A 22,577-nucleotide genomic window follows, 5' to 3' on the forward strand; every position below is an offset into this window, starting at 1 on the left:
TTGAGTGCAATTGAGTCATTGTAATGTTTACTTTTTTGCTATGTCTTCAGTGTTGGGGCTGTCATACAACGTGGAAACGATTGACCAACAACAACATATCAGGAACGTTGAAGGAAAGGTGTCAATATAACTAATGACTAACGTTGCCATGGTTACGGTCGTTAAGGTATGCCAAAAACACGAATCAAAACCCATTGTTGTCATTTTACATCCAGTTTCTTTGACTGCTTTTTTAATACGCCTCTTCACGAGATCTGAAAGTTTGTGTTACTTGGCTTCCTTTTTTTTTTTTTGTCCCACACTGTCCCAGCAATGATGCTGTTCTTATGCACTTTCTAAATGACATTGGCATCATCCTCTTTTAACAATGACAATATCCTTATCTCCATGGTTACGTTGAACTGGGGCATTTTTGTTTCACAGTGAAGAAGTATTTTATCTCTTTGAACAGTTCATCATGTATATTTTATAATGGTGTCAAATGAATATTAAGGATGAGATGACAAGCTCAAAATAAATCTAAACTAGTAAGTATGTGGAGCGTCGAATTCAGACGTTTTGGCTTTCGTCCTATCAATCTTGATGGAAAATATTAGCTTGAACTGTGTATGTCCAATAAGGGTCTTATTGATATGTTTAAAGATGTATTAAAGTACCCCATATCTTGCTCATATGTACTACAAGCAAAAATGTTTTGTCAAATTATTGCAATTCATTGAGATCCACATTGTAAAATGTAAATCATTTTCTGTTACTATAATTTTTTTGACACTGTATTGGGTTAGTATTATATCATGTGACTGTACATTAAAATCCCAACTAAGGTAGATCAAACCAAAAGCTTTTTTGGTTTTGGAAATGAACGTGTTGCGTCCAAGCTTTGTACTCAATCATCTTTTAGTATTTATTTTCAATCAAGTGTGGGTCTAGTTTTTTGGCAGCAGCTTACGATTAGTGTTTCGATGTGGGTTGTGGACTGCTAAGAAAAACGAGGCCTGGGCAGAGCACACACCCAGACAAAATGTATTGCTGCTTCTAATCCTACCAGCAGAACCTGTTGCTGCTTGAAAAATATGCTGTAAACGATTGATGGGGCGGGAAAAGTGAGATCTATCCTAAACAAAATCAACATCGACATACAAGACTCGTACAGTACACTGGCTGGGAAGATTGACCTCTGCCCTTGACCTCTGAGTTTGGGGTCACATGAGGTCTGGTGGTTTTCAAACAGATCAAATTGTTTGGACCGACGTACAACGAGGAAAAACCACGAGGAAAAACGAAGGTGCATATTTGAGCCTATAACGACGCAGTTACAACACAATACTTTTTTGAAAAGACAAAAAAATGTAAAAAGGGCTTTCTTCTCGTTCACGCTCAAAGAACACCACCAGAGGCATTGTATTCCTGGTTTTATATTTTAAAAAAGCTTCGGAATAAATCAAATTTTAAAAAAATGTTAATTGTTTTTGGGGATTGGTTGTGTATTTATGTTTTAGCTATAAACAAAATGGAATCATTGTGAAAATGCCTTCGGTGAGATGTGCATTAGGGTATGCAGCGAGAGAAACGCTGTTATCCCGTATAATGTTGAGTCTGTTTTTGTTCATATTTGTATCTATGTGCCATTTGCAAGGTGAGGGGTGGATGACTGACGTATGTCTAGAGAACCTGAGACATAATCGTCATTATTCAGAAAAGCATTTATCAAAACAAGGAATGTAAGTTAAAACACGCTTTTTGGAAAATAAATGTGTGACAGTCTAGGTTTGGGGGTGGTCATATTTTGTATTGTATCTGAGGTTGATGACGAAGAGGTATTGTTCTGATGCATCCTAATGATTTGGAGACGACTAGGTGGTGTTTATTTTTCAATCGTCTGATTTTGGGTCATAAAGTGTAATAATCATGGCCATTTTTATTTTAGCAAAATGTATTTTGTGTCTCAATCCCTTTTCTTGCCTGACTATTGTGTAGGAAACTAAGCATGTTGAAAAATCATTTGTCATGGTTTTTGTCTGGGTTGGAACTACGTTGGTGTGGCGAGTCGTTGTGTATATAGAACACCAGCTAATGTTGCTACTATTTGGTATCTGCAAAAATGTTTCCTGTAGATTTTTTTTGTACATTTCACAGTATTTGAAACATTGTGCAGCCAGCAATGCTTTACCTACCTATTCTTTATCAAGCAGCCTTAACTGGTAAACCTTTTTGTTATTAACCCTTCTTTGTGTCTGTAGTAGATAACTTTCATTTTCTGTCCTTTCTTGCTCTGTGCATGCATATTTTAACCTGACCTGATGATTGATTGACAGTTCACATAAGCACTCTCCAAACTGAATTCTATGTTCAGTTTCATTATTCTGGAACACTAGTGAGCAATAGTGAAACAACACAATTCAGTTCAGATTCCATGCTAGCTACAGGCCACCCCAAACAATCCCTATACCAGTGGTCTCCAACCCTGTTCCTGGAGTGCTTACTGTCCTGTAGGTTTTCGCTCCAACCCTAAACTAACGCACCTGATTCTAATAATTAGCTGGTTGATAAACTGAATCAGGTTAGTTACAACGGGGGTTGGAGCAAAAACCAACATTCATTTGACTTCCTTAAGTCGTGCACCAAGCATCACCTCTCCCTCAATTTTCACCCAGTCAGACCTTTAGTCACTTGGCTCTTTTTACTCACGTAAAACAGAAAATCAGTTTGATATAAAATGCTTTCCCCAACCTTTTATGTGACCAGTCACCTGACCAGGAAAAACTAAGGCTAATATTGTATTATTGGCTACAATAACCATATGGCCCAGGACCCCTTCCCCCCCTTCTCAGGTCACAGCAGGGTTAGGAATAACTCCTGGCCCTAGGCCTATACATAACAAGTGAGTTGACTGTTTAATGGTCAGAAATGAGATTGAGCGACTATGTTCCAGAACTAGAACACCACGTTATTTTTTAAAGGTTCTCTTTTCTGTCTACCAATATGAGTACAGTATATGCAGACGTGACTACCTGACTACGGTGGCCACCATGGTCCAAGTAGCGTATGTAAGAGAATTGGAAAAATGGTGACATGACATATTTATTTGACCTTAACATCCTACTGGTTAGTACCGAGAGACATGCCTTTACTAAATATTACTTGGCAAATGAAATTAGAAAAATGATTTGTTTGCTTGGTTGTAAATGACACAATTTTTAATCAAAGCCGACCCATTGTAAAGAAAATTATTCAGACTCAAGTTTGCAAAATGGGTGACAAACTGCAATGTTTGACGTTCTGCATGTACATACATCTTTTTAATTAATAAACCTATAAACATTTACAAATTGAAAAAAAAAGTGACTTGTAATTTTTTTATTTTTTTGCTTTCACCAAAAAGTACTGCAAAATGAACATGGTTGGTTGTTTGCCGGTCACATTGAGAGAGCAGAACAGAGCTGCCTATGTCCTCAACTAATTCCTATTTCTGTCTTTGTTCTTTTTTTCCCTTCTTCTCTGTAACTGAATTTGTATTTATTTTCAAAACACATGAAGCAGCATTTAAGCCAAGAGTCCTGCACAGTATATGACCTTTTAGCAATGATTTGCACAAGCACAGCAAGGGCACAATTTCAAAATCCCAATCATACAGAAGAGAATGGCACTTAGACTGTTTACACAGGCAGCCCAATTCTGATCTTTTTTCCCAGTAATTGGTCTTTTGACCAATCACACAAGATTTTTTCACATCAGCTCTTTTTCAGAGCTACTCTGATTGGTCAAAAGACCAATTAGTGAAAAAAGATCAGAATTGGGCTTCCTGTCTAAACGCAGCCCAAGTGTCTATCTCAAAGTAAGAGTGCTGATGTAGGGTCCGTTTCACCCTCTCGATCATATTGAATAAGATTATATGGACAGGTGGAGACCTGATCCTAGATCAGCACTCCTACTGTGAGATGCTTTTTGAACTGGCCCAGGGTCCCACCTGTCCATGTAATCTTATTCAGTATGATCTAAAAGGCAAAACTGATCCTAGATCAGCTGCACACCTACTCTGGAACACTTGATATGTAGGGTGCCCAAACTTGTTGCCTGAAGCTAAATGAAAAACTAAACTCATATAGTCTTTGGATTGTTGCTATACCGTCTAGGCCCAGAATGTTTTCTGGGCTACGTAGATTCTAGAAGCATTATCTACATTATCCGGCCCTAGCTACATTGTCTGGCCCTTTTGCTAAAGGTAAAAATGAGTTCAGTATATATCTTTGGTAATGAAGTGCATTCAATATCTCTGTCTATTATAGACAGCAGTATCAGCTGGAGACCTTTGAACAGTATGTTAGTCAGCAGGGATCCATTTCAATTCAGTTAATTCCTGATGTTTGCTGAAATTACATAGAGGAGCATTGAGGGGAATTGGAATTTTATTTTGTACTTCTTGACTTAATTTAAAATGGAATTGATTATTATCATGTTAGTCAGTTAACCAACCCCCCCCCCCCCCCTTCCTATATTTCAAAAAGAGGCAATATTGTGCCTTTTTTTATATGTTCAGGACTGGGCTGTTCTTTCTCAAATGTCTCTTTTGTACCTAGAAAAACGTGTCGTGTGTCATTTGTTGTCATTCGAGTGTACAAACTTTATCATTTCAGAATGTTCTGATGTTTGTATATTACTCCCGTTATGCCTGCACAATGCTTTGGTTTTCATTTTCTATTTGAGGTTTTCCCACTATTTGTCAAATTGTGGAATTTAAGCTCTGAAAAAAAACTGATAAATGTACTTTTAATCCAATTAATTGTAATGTGCAGTTTGTTACTTGTTCAATATAAAGAAAACGGTTACCCTGTCTTGAATGTATAAATGATGTTGTATGGATGTGTTGTTCTTTCAAATGAGAAAATATAACTGACCACTATATCAGTTTCCCGGCCAAAGATTAAGCCTGGTCATGGACTAAAAGCTAACTCAATTAGGCTTAATTAGTGTGTGGGAGACTGCCCCTATATTGTCCAATTGGATAAAGCGATAACAAATTCATAGACTGGTAGTGTCTTGCTGTTTCAATACAGTCTTACATTAGTTCAATATCTTCCTCTTATTTCACTTATGGCACATGACCGTTTATCCCAAATGGCACCCTATACAATGCACTGCACTACTTTTGACTAGGGTCCCTAGGGTTACGGTCAAAAGTAGTGCACTATATTGGGAAAAGCGTGCCATTTGGGATGTATACATACAGTAAAGCTACGTCAGACTGACCAATGAAAGGTCTAAACCGCAATCGAAGAGCAATAACAGGCACGTAGAATATCTACATGACTAACTTTGTGTAGAGCTGTAGTCGAGTGGTAACATTCATGGCACGTGTACAACTCCCCACTGTTCAATCTCACATCCACTCATTCTTCTGTACTGATGCTTCCCTGCCTCCCACTCTGTCTCCAAACTGTCTAAATAAAAACGATATATACATAATTACACTTTCTATTTATATGGATGGGTACGTCTGACTTTGATTCAATATTACAGTTGATGAATTATGAATAAGTAGATGGATGTGGTCTGTGTAATAAAACTGGAAATTGTACTTCTCAATCTCGACGCGTTCCATTCTATTGCACCTGTACCCAGAGAGGCTAAAACGGCTCTGCCTGTCCCAATACAAGAGCGTCCCCTACTGGATCATTGAAAACATGGTCCCTCACATCTCGACTCCAGTCAACATCAATGACTTTCACCCTTCAACTTCTAAATGTATTTGAATTCTAGTCAGATTGAGGTTTTTGACTGGGGTTTCAGAATACATTACATTAGACATATTACAAGTGAGGTACGTTTTTTTCTCTTCTGTCTTGTCCTTTGCCATTTAAGCCACCACGAGAAAATGGAGAAAGTATCTGGTAAAGTAACTGGTAAAGTATCACAGTACTTCATGTGTCATCTGAACTGGAAGTCCAAATTTGGACTGCACTTAGCACGTGATGATGATGTTGCATCGGAGTACATTACAATTTAGTGCATTAACCAAATACCTTGCCTAAAGATTTACCTAGGATAGTCCTTTCTTAACCTATTTAAATCATGTCAAATATGTGACGCTTTTGCATTTTTAAAAACGTTTTATGGTAGAACAGAAGTTGGAAGCACCTATGGTCTTATTAGAAAAGGTAAACGTTAAAACGCATAATGGTTCATATTGTTTTCAGTAAAAGCATAGAGTACTATGTGGTATAATTCGATACTTAACGGTAGGTTTTACAATCCTGAATGTCACATAACATCAGTGGTGAATGCGCGCCTCAGGCTATTTCTTCCAAGCTTTTTCAGAAGACGACAGGTGTCACTGTGTCCTCGCGCTCCATCCGCACGCTGACGCATGATCACTAGCAGTGATGTTTACTCAAAACACAGGATTCCGCTGTCATATGATATCACACTAACAACACCTCCCTCCACTCCCCAACTACACATGATATGATAGAAAAGCTTTATACTGATAGAAGGCTATGTTATTGAAAGCACCTGTTCCAAAATGGAAGAGTGGCTAAATTGGGCATAGCCTACCTCTTGGTGTTATCACTCTTCAAGTTGATCCAATGCGGTCTGTCTCAATAACATATGTTACAATATGCAGAAATCGCTCTGCCATTTCCTGGTTGCTAAAATCCTTATAGCCTCATTTTTAGTTTGTGACAAAACAAGCAATTGTATCATCTAAACTGCTATGAAATATGTTTTCAATAGCCACAAATATTGTTTTTTCAGTTGTTTGAAGCGGGTGTGCAAAACCGGAAAAGAAATACACGAAAACTAAACTTAAGAACAGGAAGCATAGAAGTAGTGCACATGGAACAGATCTATCGCTTCTTAGACTTGCTTTCAATGAAAATGACAGATCTGTAACTCACATTTCGCGGTCGTCCATCAATATTGATCCATCAATGATCATCACATGGGCTGACATTTGTTATTTTACCCTATAGGCTAACTATTAACCTTAGGCTAAAGCCAATGTTAACTGGTCAATAGTTTACTGCTTAGTCTATCTTACCATTGACTATGAACCCCAGCCCCTTTCGTTTTTTTCTATATCGTTTTAACAGTTTTAGAATGGTTGGTGTGACAATAAATGGTGCTTGAAATGGGTTGGTTCGTGAACGGAATGGAGTTGGCGCGCGCCAAGTAAATAAAAAGCCTGTGTTTAATTTCCACGTGGTGTAGGCTCCGGGTGCTGCTATAGCAACCCAGTTCTGGGAGGTTGGGATTATAAATAGAGGGCGTGGCAGAACTGAGTTTGGAGCCGCCAACAGTAGCATAGTAGGGCGATAGTCTCCACTGATAGAACCGACGGCGGCAGCAGGAGCAGCAGCCACAGGATAACGTGATTACGGCTCTATTAGCTCTCCGCTAGTGAGACAGACTTAGATACAGAGCTGTGCAGAGGAAAACTGACTGTGAAACCTTAGCTCGCGCTCGTCCATGGAACACAGAAGAGATGCGTGAGAAGCCAGCTGATTCGGGTAACTGACCTGCATGAAGAAGTTGCTCACTGTCCATTCTATTGTCGGCCACTCAAAAGGACCCAAGTGACACAGCACAATGCTTGAGGTAAGAGTTATATTTAGTGTGTACCTGCTATATTCTTGGAAAGTATAACTAGAGAGTTATGTTGTATTTGTGTAAATTGACAGTTAAGGCATCTCCAGTTCCTGCTAAAATTCTTACTTCTGCACCTCCTATTTTTCAGATGAAGTGACAATCAGCTGTATTCAACCTAAACTGTTCTTGATCGACCAACATGCAATGGAGCGAAAAATAACTAAAACAAAAACACTGAAGAGTCCCACACCCTCACTTTCCAGTCTTCCAGTTGCAAACTACATGGTCTCCTGGATGACATTTGCTGACCTTACATGATTGGATCCCTGAGGATCTAAGGAGAATCAATGGCGGGGTGGGATAACATGACGAACGTGACCAATGAGACTCTTACAAGCACGACCATCATGAGCAACATGACCAATGAGACCATCCTTTGGGGTCCGCCCTATAGCCTCCAGATCTCGTTGCCCCTAACGATCCTGGTCGGGATGCTCATCCTATTGACAGTCTTCGGCAACGTCTTAGTGGTCATCGCTGTGTTTACTAGCCGGGCCCTGAAGGCCCCTCAGAACCTCTTCCTGGTTTCGTTGGCGTCGGCGGACATTTTGGTTGCGACCCTGGTCATTCCCTTCTCCTTGGCCAACGAACTCATGGGCTACTGGTACTTTGGTAAAGTCTGGTGCGAGATCTACCTTGCACTGGACGTTCTCTTCTGTACGGCATCCATCGCCCATCTGTGTGCCATTAGTCTGGACAGGTACTGGTCAATCACCAAGGCCATCGAGTACAACCTGAAACGGACACCGCGCAGGATCAAGTGCATCATCGTCATCGTGTGGGTCATCGCCGCTGTGATCTCGTTCCCGCCCCTCATCAGCATGGAGAAGGAGAGCGATAAAGAGGAGGGGCCGGTGTGTAAGATCAACGAAGACAAGTGGTACATGATCTCGTCCAGTATCGGCTCGTTCTTCGTGCCCTGCATCATCATGATCCTCGTTTACATCCGGATCTATCAGATCGCTAAGAAACGGACGCGGGTACCACCGGGCGACCGGAAACTCAAAATGGCGGCCTCAGTGTCGCCGGTGACGGGCAAGAAGGAGAACGGAGCTGGGGGAGTCGGAGGTGACCAACACGCTTGTCACGAGAAGCTGAACGGAGAGCAAGGAGACAGAGAGGGGGATGAACACAGAGGAGAGGACGAGAAAGAAGGGGAGATAAACGGCGTGGACATGGAGGACTCCTCATCGTCTGACCACCAGGTCAACAACCCCTGTTCTATCAAGAAGAAGAAACACACGGCTAAAACCAAACTGAGCCAGATCAAACCAGGAGTGGACCACCCGGCGCTGCCTAAACTGGTGGTGAGACAGAGCTCTAAGGGGAGTCGATGGAAGGGGAGACAGAACAGGGAGAAACGTTTCACCTTCGTCTTGGCTGTGGTCATTGGAGTTTTTGTCGTTTGCTGGTTCCCCTTCTTCTTTACCTACACTCTGACGGCGCTCTGTGACTCGTGTTACATACCTGACACACTGTTTAAATTCTTCTTCTGGTTCGGCTACTGTAACAGTTCAGCCAATCCCATTATCTATACAATCTTCAACAATGACTTCCGAAGATCTTTTAAAAAGATTCTCTGCAGGGATAACCGAAGAATGGTATGATTAGACTTGGGACTTTTTGGTTGTTTGTATGTTTTTAAAAAATATATAAATTGTTATCGTGCATGGTCGGATCCGTGGCTTTAAACAAATAATGTACCGTTTTATGTTGCAAAGGCTTTTGGGGGAAAGACTAAAACCCACTACAGTACGTGCAGTAAAAGCATCAAAATGTTGTTTTTCCAAAAGGTCGACAGCACTACGCCACACCACAGCTTGGAAACAAACTATCCTGTGAATACAGACTTTAAAAAAGCTCAACCATTCCAGCCACGTTCATTCAACCAATGTTTTTCTACAGTTTTGTGAATGTTTGAATCACAATATTGGATAAACGTGGCCAGGAGTATGATACTATATGTAGTATTTTATGATATGATGTTGAAATAATTGTCTCTTTCTGAGCCACCTTGGTGTGTTCTATTCATTGTTATTGAAACACACGGCCATTTCATATGATATCAAGCTACAACTGGGAGAATGGGTTACCATAGTTATGTTAAAGAATAAACATCTCCCAATGACCATTGTCATGGTTTCTGAACTCTTATATGAACGTCAACTCTGAGATGACAGCATCACAATAGTATACGTGGTCACACACACACACACACACACACACACACACACACACACACACACACACACACACACACACACACACACACACACACACACACACACACACACAGACAGAGCAGTGTTACTTCTGATGAAAATAATAATAATGCCTTAAGTTCATAGCTAGGGAGAGAACACAGACAATGGGATCGGGAGAAAGAAGTGAGACTGATCATTGTTCATGAAAAAGCTGAAAGAGTGTGAGGACAGGGAATATAGTGTGTCATTTCAGAAGTAGCACACTGTATAAGGAATAGCGTTCCATTTTGAACATAGCCTAGCAGCTGTAATCAAAGGAACAATGTTAATTCCCAGTCTGTTCAGACTGACACACGCACACACACACACACACGCACACTGGTAGTTAGGCAGTTATGAGAGCAGGTCTCATCCATGTTGCAGAGTAACGTATCATTTAGAGTTCCACGTACCGCCGCCTCACGCATCATTAAACCCAGGATGTGGATCTAGCTGGCTCATCAAACCAGAACCTGATAGACTGGTCATGGGCAGAACACTCACAAACAAACACACACTCTCTCTCGCTCTCTCTAACTACTGAGCTCACATTTAAAGAAGACATCAAATGAATGTTAGTCTAACCCTAGCTATGAATGTTAGTCTAGCCCTGGCTATGAATGTTAGTCTAGCCCTAGCTATGAATGTTAGTCTAGCCTTAGCTATGAATGTTAGTCTAGCCCTAGCTAGGAATGTTAGTCTATACCTAGCTAGGAATGTTAGTCTAGACCTAGTTATGCTAGTCTAGCACTAGCTATGAATGTTAGTCTAGCCCTAGTTAAGTTAGTCTAGCCTTAGCTATGAATGTTAGTCTAGCCCTAGCTATGAATGTTAGTCTAGACCTATCTATGAATGTTAGTCTAGCCCTAGTTATGTTAGTTTAGCCCTAGCTATGAATGTTAGTCTAGCCCTAGCTATGAATGTTAGTCTAGCCCTAGTTATGTTAGTCTAGCCCTAGCTATGAATGTTAGTCTAGACCTAGCTATGAATGTTAGTCTTGCCCTAGTTATGATAGTTTAGCCCTAGCTAAGAATGTTAGTCTATACCTAGCTCATAGAGGAGCACAGCATGGTTTTTAAATGCCAATATCGTCTGTGTGAAGATATTGGCTATGTTCCCTCATTTTCAGGCAGAGAAACAGACCATAGACCTTTTTTGTAGATTTTTTACTCCAAACAAGCCACCACGCTCTGTGTTCGTTCACTTGGGCCACATAACAAGAACCTCATATGAATCAGCTCAACTAACAGACCTGCTGGTAAGTCTACAGCCCTCCCTACACACGCACGCACACACACACACACACACGCACACACACACACACACACACACACACACACACACACACACACACACACACACACACACACACACACACACACACACACACACACACACACACACACACACACACACACACACACACACACACACACCTCATGGTAATAGATCAACAAACCTGAGTGCTCATTTGTCACCAAGAGGGCCCAACCAATCAAAATAAAGGAATCAATGTCACCCTCTTTCCTGCCATCTCGGACATATCAATTGAAGTTAGGAGGAGATGCTGTGGAGCTGGAATCACATTTGACCTGACTGCCTCACTGGTGATGTCATAATACCGTATAGTGGAGGAGGGAAATGATGATGAATCCAACACACCTGCGTAATATTCTGACCTCCAGTGCACTTTCAGCAAAAAACATCAGCTTTTTCAAGGGGCCTACCCAAACATACCAAACAATATCATCGGGGCAGAATAGGGCAATATGATTATGGGCATTGGTGTGATGACGAATTGTACAAAGCTGAAAAACATACGCACATCCAGGTACTTTTCTCAGGTACTGGAGTTGTAAGCAAACTAATGGACAACAGGAAGGAAAACGCTGCACACTGCTGCTCATGCTCCCAGGTGATATTTATTAACAACAAGGTTTCGACCCTTAGGTCTTCATCAGGCATCCATAACCCAGGTGGGGGCGGAAGGTCCTATATATAGGGGCAGTACTCAGTGACATCACTTCCTGAAACAGGTAAGATAGGTAAAATAAATTATAACATAGTTTCCCAATGTTAACATTCAATGTATCAATATATATGATCATACACAGGGAATGTGATCAATATTTACAGTAATATACATACACATACAATATTCAATTAGGATTTTTTTTAAACACAGTTTAGACATATTGAAACTATAAAAACGGTTTCAAGTCAAACTCGTCATTAAGGCCAAGAGGAGACAGTGTGTTGAGCCTGTGGATCCAGAAAGAATCCCTTTGAAGAAGCTTCCTCTCAGTGTCCCCTCCCCAGCGTGACATCTTGACCATTTCTATTCCAATGTATCTCAGAGAACTAATAGGAAGTCCAGCTTGTACAAAATGAGCAGCAACCAGATTGTTTTGTCTCACCTGTCCGTGTGTTGCTGCGGTGCTCACTGATCCGTGTCTTAAGGCTTCTATGGGTTTTCCCTGTGTAAGACAGACCACAAGGACATTTCAACATGTAAATAACATTGGGGGGGGGGGAATGAGTTGCATTTGTATGTGAAGCTACATTGAGCACATCGGCCACATTTGTAATTACCCCCCGGAACCTTGTCCAAAAACGTTTCCCTTTTCTCTGGTGGGTAATCAGTTTTAACCACAATATCTCTCACGCTTGGGGGTCTTTTAAAAAACATACCCGGGGGATATTTAAAAATGGGTTTCAATTGTGGGTCGGTATCAGTAATGTACCAGTGCTTCCTGATAATGTCCTTAAATGCCATCTCCAATGGTGAGTATTGGGTAAAGCATGAATTGACTGATAGTGAGATTTTTAATAAGTGGACGTGGATGAAAGCTGTCACCACTAAGGAGGGTAATTCTGTCCATAGGTTTCCTATAGAGATCTGCAGAGAGGGAGGTTTTGTCCTGAATAACCATCACATCAAGAAAAGAGATTTGCGAAAGGTCATAGTTAATGCTGATGTGAAGGTGTTCATTCATAGAGTTTAGGTAAGCATGGAATTCCAAAAGTTCTTCTTGGGTGCCTGTATAGATCACAAAAATGTCATCCGAATATCTCAGAATTAGGAGAATATTGGAGAGAAAAGGGTTAAGGTCTGGATTCAGCACCAGCTGTTTTTCATACATACCTAGATACAGGTTAGTATAATTAGGAGAATATTGGAGAGAAAGGGGTTAAGGTCTGGATTCAGCACCAGCTGTTTTTCATACATACCTAGATACAGGTTAGTATAATTAGGAGAATATTGGAGAGAAAGGGGTTAAGGTCTGGATTCAGCACCAGCTGTTTTTCATACATACCTAGATACAGGTTAGTATAATTAGGAGCCATAGTACTCCCCATCGTTGTCCCTTTGGTCTGGAGGAAGAAGTCTCCTCTGAAGAGACAATAGTTGGAGGGTAGTGCCAGTTCAGTCAAGTCCACCATACAATTGGTGCTGGGTAGAGCATTAGGGGGACGTACATTGAGGTAGAACATGAGGGCCTCTTGGCCGCCCTGATGGGGGATGTTAGTATACAGACTGGTAACATCAAAAGTACACAGAGTAGAATTTTCAGGTACAGTTGAAGTCGCAAGTTTACATACACTTAGGTTAACAAACAATAGTTTTGGCAAGTTGGTTAGGACATCTACTTTGTGCATGACACATGACACATGCATGAAGTAATTTTTCCAACAATTGCTTACAGACAGATTATTTCACTTATAATTCACTGTATCACAATTCCAGTGGGTCAGAAGTTTACATACACTAAGTTGACTGTGCCTTTAAACAGCTTGGAAAATTCCCGAAAATTATGTAATGGCTTTAGAAGCTTCTGATAGGCTAATTGTTATCATTGGAGTCAATTGGTGTACCTGTGGTGTACCTGTGGATGCATTTCAAGGCCTACCTTCAAACTCAGTGCCTCTTTGTTTGACATCATGGAAAATCAAAATAAATCTGCCAAGACCTCAGTCACCTCTGGTTCATCCTTGGGAGCAATTTCCAAACGCCTGAAGATACCACGTTCCTCTGTACAAACAATAGTACGCAAATATAAACACCACGGGACCACGCAGCCATCATAGAGCTCAGGAAGGAGACACGTTCTGTCTCCTAGAGATGAACGTACTTTGGTGCGAAAAGTGCAAATCAATCCTAGAACAGCAGCAAATGACCTTGTGAAGATGCTGGAGGAAACAGGTACAACAATATCTATATCCACAGTAAAACAGGTCCTATGTTGACATAACCTGAAAGGCTGCTCAGCAAGGAAGAAGCCATTGCTCCAAAACTGCCATAAAAAAAGCCAGACTACGGTTTGCAACTGCACATGGGGACAAAGATCGTATTTTTTGGAGAAAATGTCCTCTGGTCTGATGAAGCAAAAATAGAACTGTTTGGCCATAATGACCATCGTTATGTTTGGAGGAAAAAGGGGGAGGCTTGCAAGCCAAAGAACATCATCCCAACCATGAAGCACGGAGTGGCAGCATCATGTTGTGGGGGTGCTTTGCTGCAGGAGGGACTGGTGAACTTCACAAAATAGATGACATCATGAGAAATGAAAACTATGTGGTTTTATTGAAGCAACATCAGGACATCAGTCAGGAAGTTAAATCTTGGTCACCAATGGGTCTTCCAAATGGACAATGACCCCAAGAATACTTCCAAAGTTGTGGCAAAATGGCTTAAGGACAACAAAGTCAATGTATTGGAGTAGCCATCACAAAGCCCTGACCTCAATCCCATAGAACATTTGTGGGCAGAACTGAAAACGTGTGTGCGAGCAAGGAGGCCTACAAACCTGACTCAAGTTGCACTAGCTCTGTCAGGAGGAATGGGCCAAAATTCACCAAACTTACTGTGGGAAGCTTGTGGAAGGCTACCCGAAATGTTTGACCCAAGTTAAACAATTTAAAGGCAATGCTACCAAATATTAATTGAGTTTATGTAAACTTCTGACCCACTGGGAATATGATGAATGAAATAAAAGCTGAAATAAAATAATTCTCTCTACTATTATTCTGACATTTCACATTGATAAAATAAGGTGGTGATCCTAACTGACCTAAGACAGGGAATTTGGCGACGGTGCATGTAAACTTCCGACTTCAACTGTATATGGTCCACTGATTTTTTTAAATGGACGAATTGTAAAAAAAAAATAGAACAGAGAGAACAGAGAGAGAGAAAGAGATACATGAATGTATTTGGCTACCTGTGTTTTCCACAATGAGAATGTAGTCTCCGTGGTGGTAGAATGCCCCCCAAAATGTTGATGATTCATCTGATTTAAAAACCTGTTATTAACTTCCAGTAGGCCTAACTTAATACCTATTATTAAATATGTTAGCTTAATAACGGCAACAATCTATTTGCAATTAGTACTGTTCGTACACTGAGATTGTAGCCTAGAGGTTGGACATACCAACAATAGGTCATGGTAACCTTAATAATAATCTCCATGACAACTACATTATCATTTTTTATTTTATTTAACCTTTATTTAACTAGGCAAGTCAGTTAAGAACAAATTCTTATTTATAATGATGGTAGCTACTGTATTCTAGTCTGGGTGAACACATAAAGCTATTGTTCACTTTAACTGGAATAATCTATTTGATAATGGATTGGGCTGTATGTCCAACACATGATGAATATATGCCAACACCAATTTATGGTTAACCTTAATAATAACCTTAATAATCTCTTTGATAAATACAGGGAAATGCCAAAATAATGGAAACACTTGATTAAATGAGGGATACAAAGTATTTTGAAAGCAGGTGCTTCCACACAAGTGTGGTTTTCTGAGTTAATTAAGCAATTAACATCCCATCATGCTTAGTGTCATGTATAAAAATGCCCAGTTGCCCATTACTGTGGCTACCATGGCTAGAAGAAGAGCTCTCAGTGACTTTGAAAAAGGGGTCGCAAAGGAGCATAGGGAGTATAAAGTATGTGTGTGTATGTGTATGTGTGTGTGTGTGTGTGTGTGTGTGTGTGTGTGCGTGTGCGTGTGCGTCAGTCAGTCACCAGATCTCAACCCAATTGAACACTTATGGGAGATTCTGGAGCAGCACCTGAGACAGCCTTTTCCACTAAATTATGGAATTTCTCGTGGGAGAATGGTGTTGCATCCCTCCAAGAGTTCCAGACACTTCTAGAATCTATGCCAAGGTGCATTGAAGCTGTTCTGGCAGCTCGTCGTGGCCCAACTCCCTATTAAGACACTTCATGTTGGTGTTTCCTTTATGTTGTCAGTTACCTGTATATGATAGTACCATAGAAATATAATGAATATCTATTTTAAATGAATAGATCTATCTTTCTATGGATAGTACTGTATTAGGCTGGGTGTATTGTATACCATGATGCCAAATTCCCTAAACACAGATTTCCCGGAAAACTATTTGGGTGGACAATCTATTTTCCAGAGCTCATTATTACCGAACGCAATTATCTCTCATCCTCTCACAGACAAACAGAGGACATTTGGGGATTTGATTATTGAACCTTCCTGCCATTCTGAAACGCACACAGGCGCACATGCACACATTCATACACACACAGACACAAACTCTAAACAGACACACATACTCAGCCGTTTTTTCTCTCCTCTCTCTCTGTGCCATCGATGGAAACAGGAAGATTTCCTGTTCACTCTGATAAGAGACATAATATTGATGTTTTCAGTCGCTCACAGTTGCATTAATGAGGCTTTAACAGAATACAGCAAAGACACACACACACACACACACACACACACACACACACACACACACACACACACACACACACACACACACACACACACACACACACACACACAATCATAAAGGAGATTCTTCCCATGAACAAACGTCAATCATGGATATTACTGTAGAGTATATTATATTATAGGGTTTAATTCTGATATAATAATGATAGATGAATATAACAGTTATATTAAGACCCATTCTTATTGGTGCTCACTGATCCAGTGTTCCGGGTGTTCCTTCCTCACTGTGTGAGGGCATACAGTATAAAGACTGTTGTAAAGGAGGGACAGAGCTTCACTGTGTTCTCAAACTCACGTTCAGGGAGAGATATTATTATTTTAATCTGAAGTCACATTGATGTATGTGTGTGTGTATGTGTGTGTGTGTATGTGTGACTACACATGAAATTGTGATGCTGTCATCTCACAGAGTTGACCTTCATAAAAGAGTTCAGAAATCATAACAATGTCCATTGAGTCCATTAATCCAATGTCCATTAATCCATATTCCCTGTAACTTGATATCAGGAGGGACAGAGCTTTACCATAATCAACAGCCTCTCTCTCTCTCCTCTCCCTCTCTCTGTAGAGAGCTCTAATCTTCTATCCAGTGGGTGGTGATGGACAGCTTGTGGGTGTGTGATGGAGATTAGACCCAAGTACTCTCCTATTTGGCAGTCTGTAATGGCCTTAAACATAAACTTACTTTTTGCTAGTCGTAAACCCATGTCCTCATTGTCTTGTACAAAGGAGACGTTTTGATTTTCAAACTTGATTCTCAAGCAGTGATAGAGTAGTTTGGGTGTTCTCAATAAAAGCTTTTTTATGATAGCAGGGCGTGATGGTTTAATACAAGTAAGCCATTATCCTTGAAGTCTTGTATGACCAGTCTGTGATAGCTTGATGGTGTAAATGGCCATTTTGATAGCAGTGGGATGTCGTGCAACATCATAGTCGTGTACAAAGGTGTTTTGGGTATTTTCTATGAAAGAATCTCTAATATGTTTGTAGTAGAAATTAGAGTAATGATCAGTGTCAGTCTGGCTGAAAAGAGGCCGTTATGCCTCCATCCACAGAAAACTGGAGCAGGCCCATATGCACAAAGCAGCTCATACATAACTAGTGACCTTAATTCATCATTAGGGTTAGACTGACATTCATAGCTAGGGCTAGACTAACATTCATAGCTAGGGCTAGACTAACATTCATAGCTAGGGCTAGACTAACATTCCTAGCTAGGATTAGACTAACATTCATAGCTAGGGCTAGACTAACATTCCTAGCTAGGGCTAGACTAACATTCCTAGCTAGGGCTAGACTAACATTCATAGCTAGGGCTAGACTAACATTCCTAGCTAGGGCTAGACTAACATTCCTAGCTAGGGCTAGACTAACATTCATAGCTAGGGCTAGACTAACATTCCTAGCTAGGATTAGACTAACATTCCTAGCTAGGGCTAGACTAACATTCCTAGCTAGGGCTAGACTAACATTCCTAGCCAGGGCTAGACTAACATTCATAGCTAGGGCTAGACTAACATTCATAGCTAGGATTAGACTAACATTCCTAGCTAGGGCTAGACTAACATTCATAGCTAGGGCTAGACTAACATTCATAGCTAGGATTAGACTAACATTCCTAGCTAGGGCTAGACTAACATTCATAGCTAGGGCTAGACTAACATTCCTAGCTAGGATTAGACTAACATTCCTAGCTAGGGCTAGACTAACATTCATAGCTAGGATTAGACTAACATTCCTAGCTAGGGCTAGACTAACATTCCTAGCTAGGATTAGACTAACATTCCTAGCTAGGGCTAGACTAACATTCCTAGCTAGGGCTAGACTAACAACCCAAAAGGCAGACTATTATGTATCAGGCATCTACTATGGTGGGAAATGAAGACAGCAGCTGACAACTTATGATAAGGCTGAGGACTGCTGGCAGACTTAGCAAGACAGAGGAAATGACTATTCATTAGTTAAAGGACCAGTTTAGAAAATTTATTGAGGAAACAGAATGGATGTGATAATGAGGATTCAGGAAGTCAGTGAGAATGGAACGGATGAAGCAGAGGGCCGCAGATGAAGGATCCAGACTCTGTAGAGTTTGGCTTGGAGTCTCAGGTAGACGTCCCCGTCAGGCTGTGGTAGTAAGGCTGCTGTGGTGATGACAATCCCCCCCAAGAGATCCTCGGAAGAACCTTATAGATACTAGCTAGACGGATGCAAAACCTTGATCAGGCTCATAACATGCAGTGTCATTCAACGCAACATGCACTAGACTAACATTCATAGCTAGGGCTAGACTAACATAACTAGGGCTAGACTAACATTTATAGCTAGGTCTAGACTAACATTTATAGCGAGGGCTAGACTAACATTCATAGCTAGGGCTAGACTAACATTTATAGCAAGGGCTAGACTAACATTCATAGCTAGGGCTAGAATAACATTCATAGCTAGGGCTAGACTAACATAACTAGGGCTAGACTAACATTTATAGCTAGGTCTAGACTAACATTTATAGCTAGGGCTAGACTAACATTCATAGCTAGGGCTAGACTAACATTCATAGCTAGGGCTAAACTAACATTTATAACTAGGGCTAGACTAACATTTATAGCTAGGGCTAGACTAACATTTATAGCCAGGGCTAGACTAACATTCATAGCTAGGGCTAGACTAACATTTATAGCTAGGGCTAGACTAACATTCACATAACTGTAAACTCTCAGGCAGAGATTGTATTGCCAAAGAATTCCTTCACATAATTCAAACCAGACGCAAAGAGATTCAGGTTCACAGCCAACAGGTGTGTGTGTGTGTGTGCTTGCATTGTGATGAAATTCCTGGCTATCCCCGTCCACAACACCCTAGCAAAACTGAAACCTACTTGAAGGTAACAGCGCTCACTCTTGCCCCTAGTGGCTGATTTCCACGTAATCTCCTGACGTCCTCAGATGGATGGACGTCGAATACTGACTTGCACCGTGAGTTACCGGGCGGGAACAGATACCTACAGAAAGCATCTCTGTGGCATTTTATTGGGGTTGAATGTAATGGTGTTATCTTTCATATTGGAACCCGACACCTTGATTCTGTATCTGTTATGTTGTTAGAGGAAAGTTTCCTATCAAAGATACGTCTCTTATACTTCCTACTGAGATGCATTGTGATCATAACTCATTTCAATCTCCTGTTACACACACACACACACACACACACACACACACACACACACACACACACACACACACACACACACACACACACACACACACACACACACACACACACACACACACACACACACACACACACACACACACACACCTCGCCTTTTCTGACACAGTTGAAACAGTCCGTCTCTGTCCTATTCAGACACAGTCGGCAAATTTACCACGGTAACTCTTCCTCTCTGTCCGTTGGTTTATAATGAATCTATACACCAGCCTAGCGCTCCAGTCTCCAGCAGAAACAGACCGGCCGTAGGGCAGTTTGGCAAATGCCAGATGGGCTGGTCCATTGTTAGCTGAGTGGGCCTGTCTAAATAGTTTTTTCTTGAGCAGAATTATCATTATTTGGCTAATACTGGGGGCCTTGAAGAAAACAATGGGCTAGTTTGGGGGCCTCAAGGAAAACCGGTGTGTTAGAAATGCCCAGGCCGATATCTGGTCCCAGTCCGTCTCTGGTCTCCAGCCCAAAAAGCATTATATTATATTAGATTATATTATATTACACAAATCTCTCCTGTCATTCTCTCTCCGCAGTCTCTATGGGGTTTTTTCATTACTGGTACCTACTAAAAGAGAATGCTAGAAATTAATGGAATGCCTTCTTATCCTATTAGAACCCAATGGCCTGTGGAAAGTATTGGGGGCACACACACACACACACACACCACTTCCCTCTGTCATCGCAATGCGTCATTAGAAGTTTTATACATTTTTGCATTTCTAGAAAAAAATCATGCCGGTGATTCATAAATGCAGATTTTTTTATACAACTGCATTTTTCTATGAGTATCTTGTTGTAGCTGGAACCTGATGCACCTGAGGGAGGGATGTGTGTGTTAATGTGTGTGATGGACAACAATCAGCCAGGAGCAGAGAGCTCTTAATGGGATGACATGAATGAAACAGATATTGTGAAGTGGCCAACAGATATTGAAGAGGGCCAAGCGTGTCATGATGAATGTATTATTCAACAAATTAGATATTTTCACTCATCTTTGGTAAACTTAAAAAAAAAAAAAATGTACAACATTGCTCCATTTCAACTGACACTATTTTTTGTGCATGTTATAGGGAATAGGGTGCATTATATAGGGAATAGGGTGTTATTTGGGGTGCTTCCTAGAATGCAATTCAGGCCCCTAGTCTAGGTCAATATATAGTAGGAGGAAGATAGATAGCCTTACTGTCATAGTCAGACTTACTACCTGTATGTCAGTTGGGATAGAGCCTTGAGTGCCGGTTGGGCCCTAGCCTGTCAGAGATGTCTTCATGGGCCTGTTCACAGCACCACAGTGTAGGAGGAGGATACTAGAGGATAACCTTCCTGTCACAGCCTGTGATTTACTACCTATCTGTCTGAAGGGGGGCTCCAGTCTCTCACTCATTCAATTACCACTTTTTTATGACTCGCAGACCATCCACAGAGCACACATGCGCACACGCACACGCACACACACAGCATCCCCCAGAGTAAACACAGTAATCTCTGCTCAATCAAATACAGCCAGAGGGCCTCATCCAGATGGGATAACTCACAGTCCTGAAGATGCCATGCTGCCAGGCAGTCCCTACTCCCCACCTTTATTGGTTTGTTTGGGCTTTTACAGCAAATAGCTAATAACTGAGTCTGTCTGGTCTCTACCCGCTGCTGCCACAACACAACAATTCAAAAAATGGGTCTGTTTTTTTACACTCATTTTCTCCTGGCTGTCACTGAGGGAAAGAGCTGTTTGGTTGTTCATCGATAATCTGTTTATCAATATGTTTCCAAGCCCACAACCAAACATAACATCATGTAATGTTCTACCGTCTATGTTGGCGATGAGGACAAAACAACAATCGGGATATTGATGATTCCTCAGACATTTTCTTTTTATTTCCTGGCTGTCACTGTAGAAAGAGCCGTTCGTCTGTCCTCCGATAAACTCGACAAAACCTGCCACCGGTAGTCCAAGTAATCACACATTACAAACATCTCGTAGACCGTCTATGTTGAAGATTAGAGCAAAACAACAATTATCACTGTCTAGGCTTCTCCTTATTGGTTCAATGAATCTCAATCACATGCTGGTAATGATCATAACAATCTCCTTCCACACCTTGCAATAACCCTGATGTAATGTTGGCGCGGTGAGACATCCTCCTCCGGGAGTCTCTGCAAACCTAAGAAGGATGCCGGCAATTGAACCTCTGTCGGTTGCCTGACTGCCTCTAATTTCAACCATTTGAAGCACATCTGTAATCTTTTCCTGTTGCATTACCTTCGGGGTGTGTGTGTCTCTCCAAGGATGAGGAGCTTCTGAAAGAACAAATACTCGTTATCGCTTATCTCCTCAAGCGCTGCCGCGCCGACACCAGCCGGTGACGACGGTGGCAGGCCTGTATAGCCTACAGTACAGCCTTGAGTCCCACTCTCTCTTCCATGTTTGTGTGGTTTTATTGGACGATAGGACAGTGTAAAGAAGACAATAAAGGTATGAGTGTGAGACAGAAGGGGACTGGGTAGAGTTTGATCCCATGTCAAATCAGGCTAATCTGTGTCCTGTCCAGGGGGTGTACTTATACATCAAATTGCCTTAAGTTACAACAAGAGATAAGTTCCTGACCAATGGGCTGTTCTGGCTCCTTTCCTATGGGCCGTTCTGGCTCCTGCCCTATGGGCCGTTCTGGCTCCTGCCCTATGG

The 22,577-nt window shown here is 41.2% G+C and overlaps 1 protein-coding gene across 1 annotated transcript; it reads left to right on the forward strand.

Moving 5' to 3' along the window:
- The first annotated feature begins 7,341 nt into the window (after positions 1-7,341).
- Positions 7,342-9,728, forward strand: LOC139423772 (adrenoceptor alpha 2A). Its single transcript, XM_071175404.1, has 2 exons — positions 7,342-7,596; positions 7,736-9,728. Exon 2 carries the CDS (start codon positions 7,935-7,937, stop codon positions 9,252-9,254), a length of 1,320 nt encoding a protein of 439 aa, XP_071031505.1. The 5' UTR covers positions 7,342-7,596; positions 7,736-7,934; the 3' UTR covers positions 9,255-9,728.
- Positions 9,729-22,577: the final 12,849 nt, after the last annotated feature.

Source organism: Oncorhynchus clarkii, chromosome 13, assembly GCF_045791955.1.
Source record: "Oncorhynchus clarkii lewisi isolate Uvic-CL-2024 chromosome 13, UVic_Ocla_1.0, whole genome shotgun sequence".
Lineage (NCBI taxonomy): Eukaryota > Metazoa > Chordata > Actinopteri > Salmoniformes > Salmonidae > Oncorhynchus > Oncorhynchus clarkii.

Coding starts and splice junctions, on each gene's coding strand:
- LOC139423772 (XM_071175404.1), top strand. CDS start 7,935: ATGGCGGGGTGGGATAACATGACGAACGTGACCAATGAGACTCTTACA.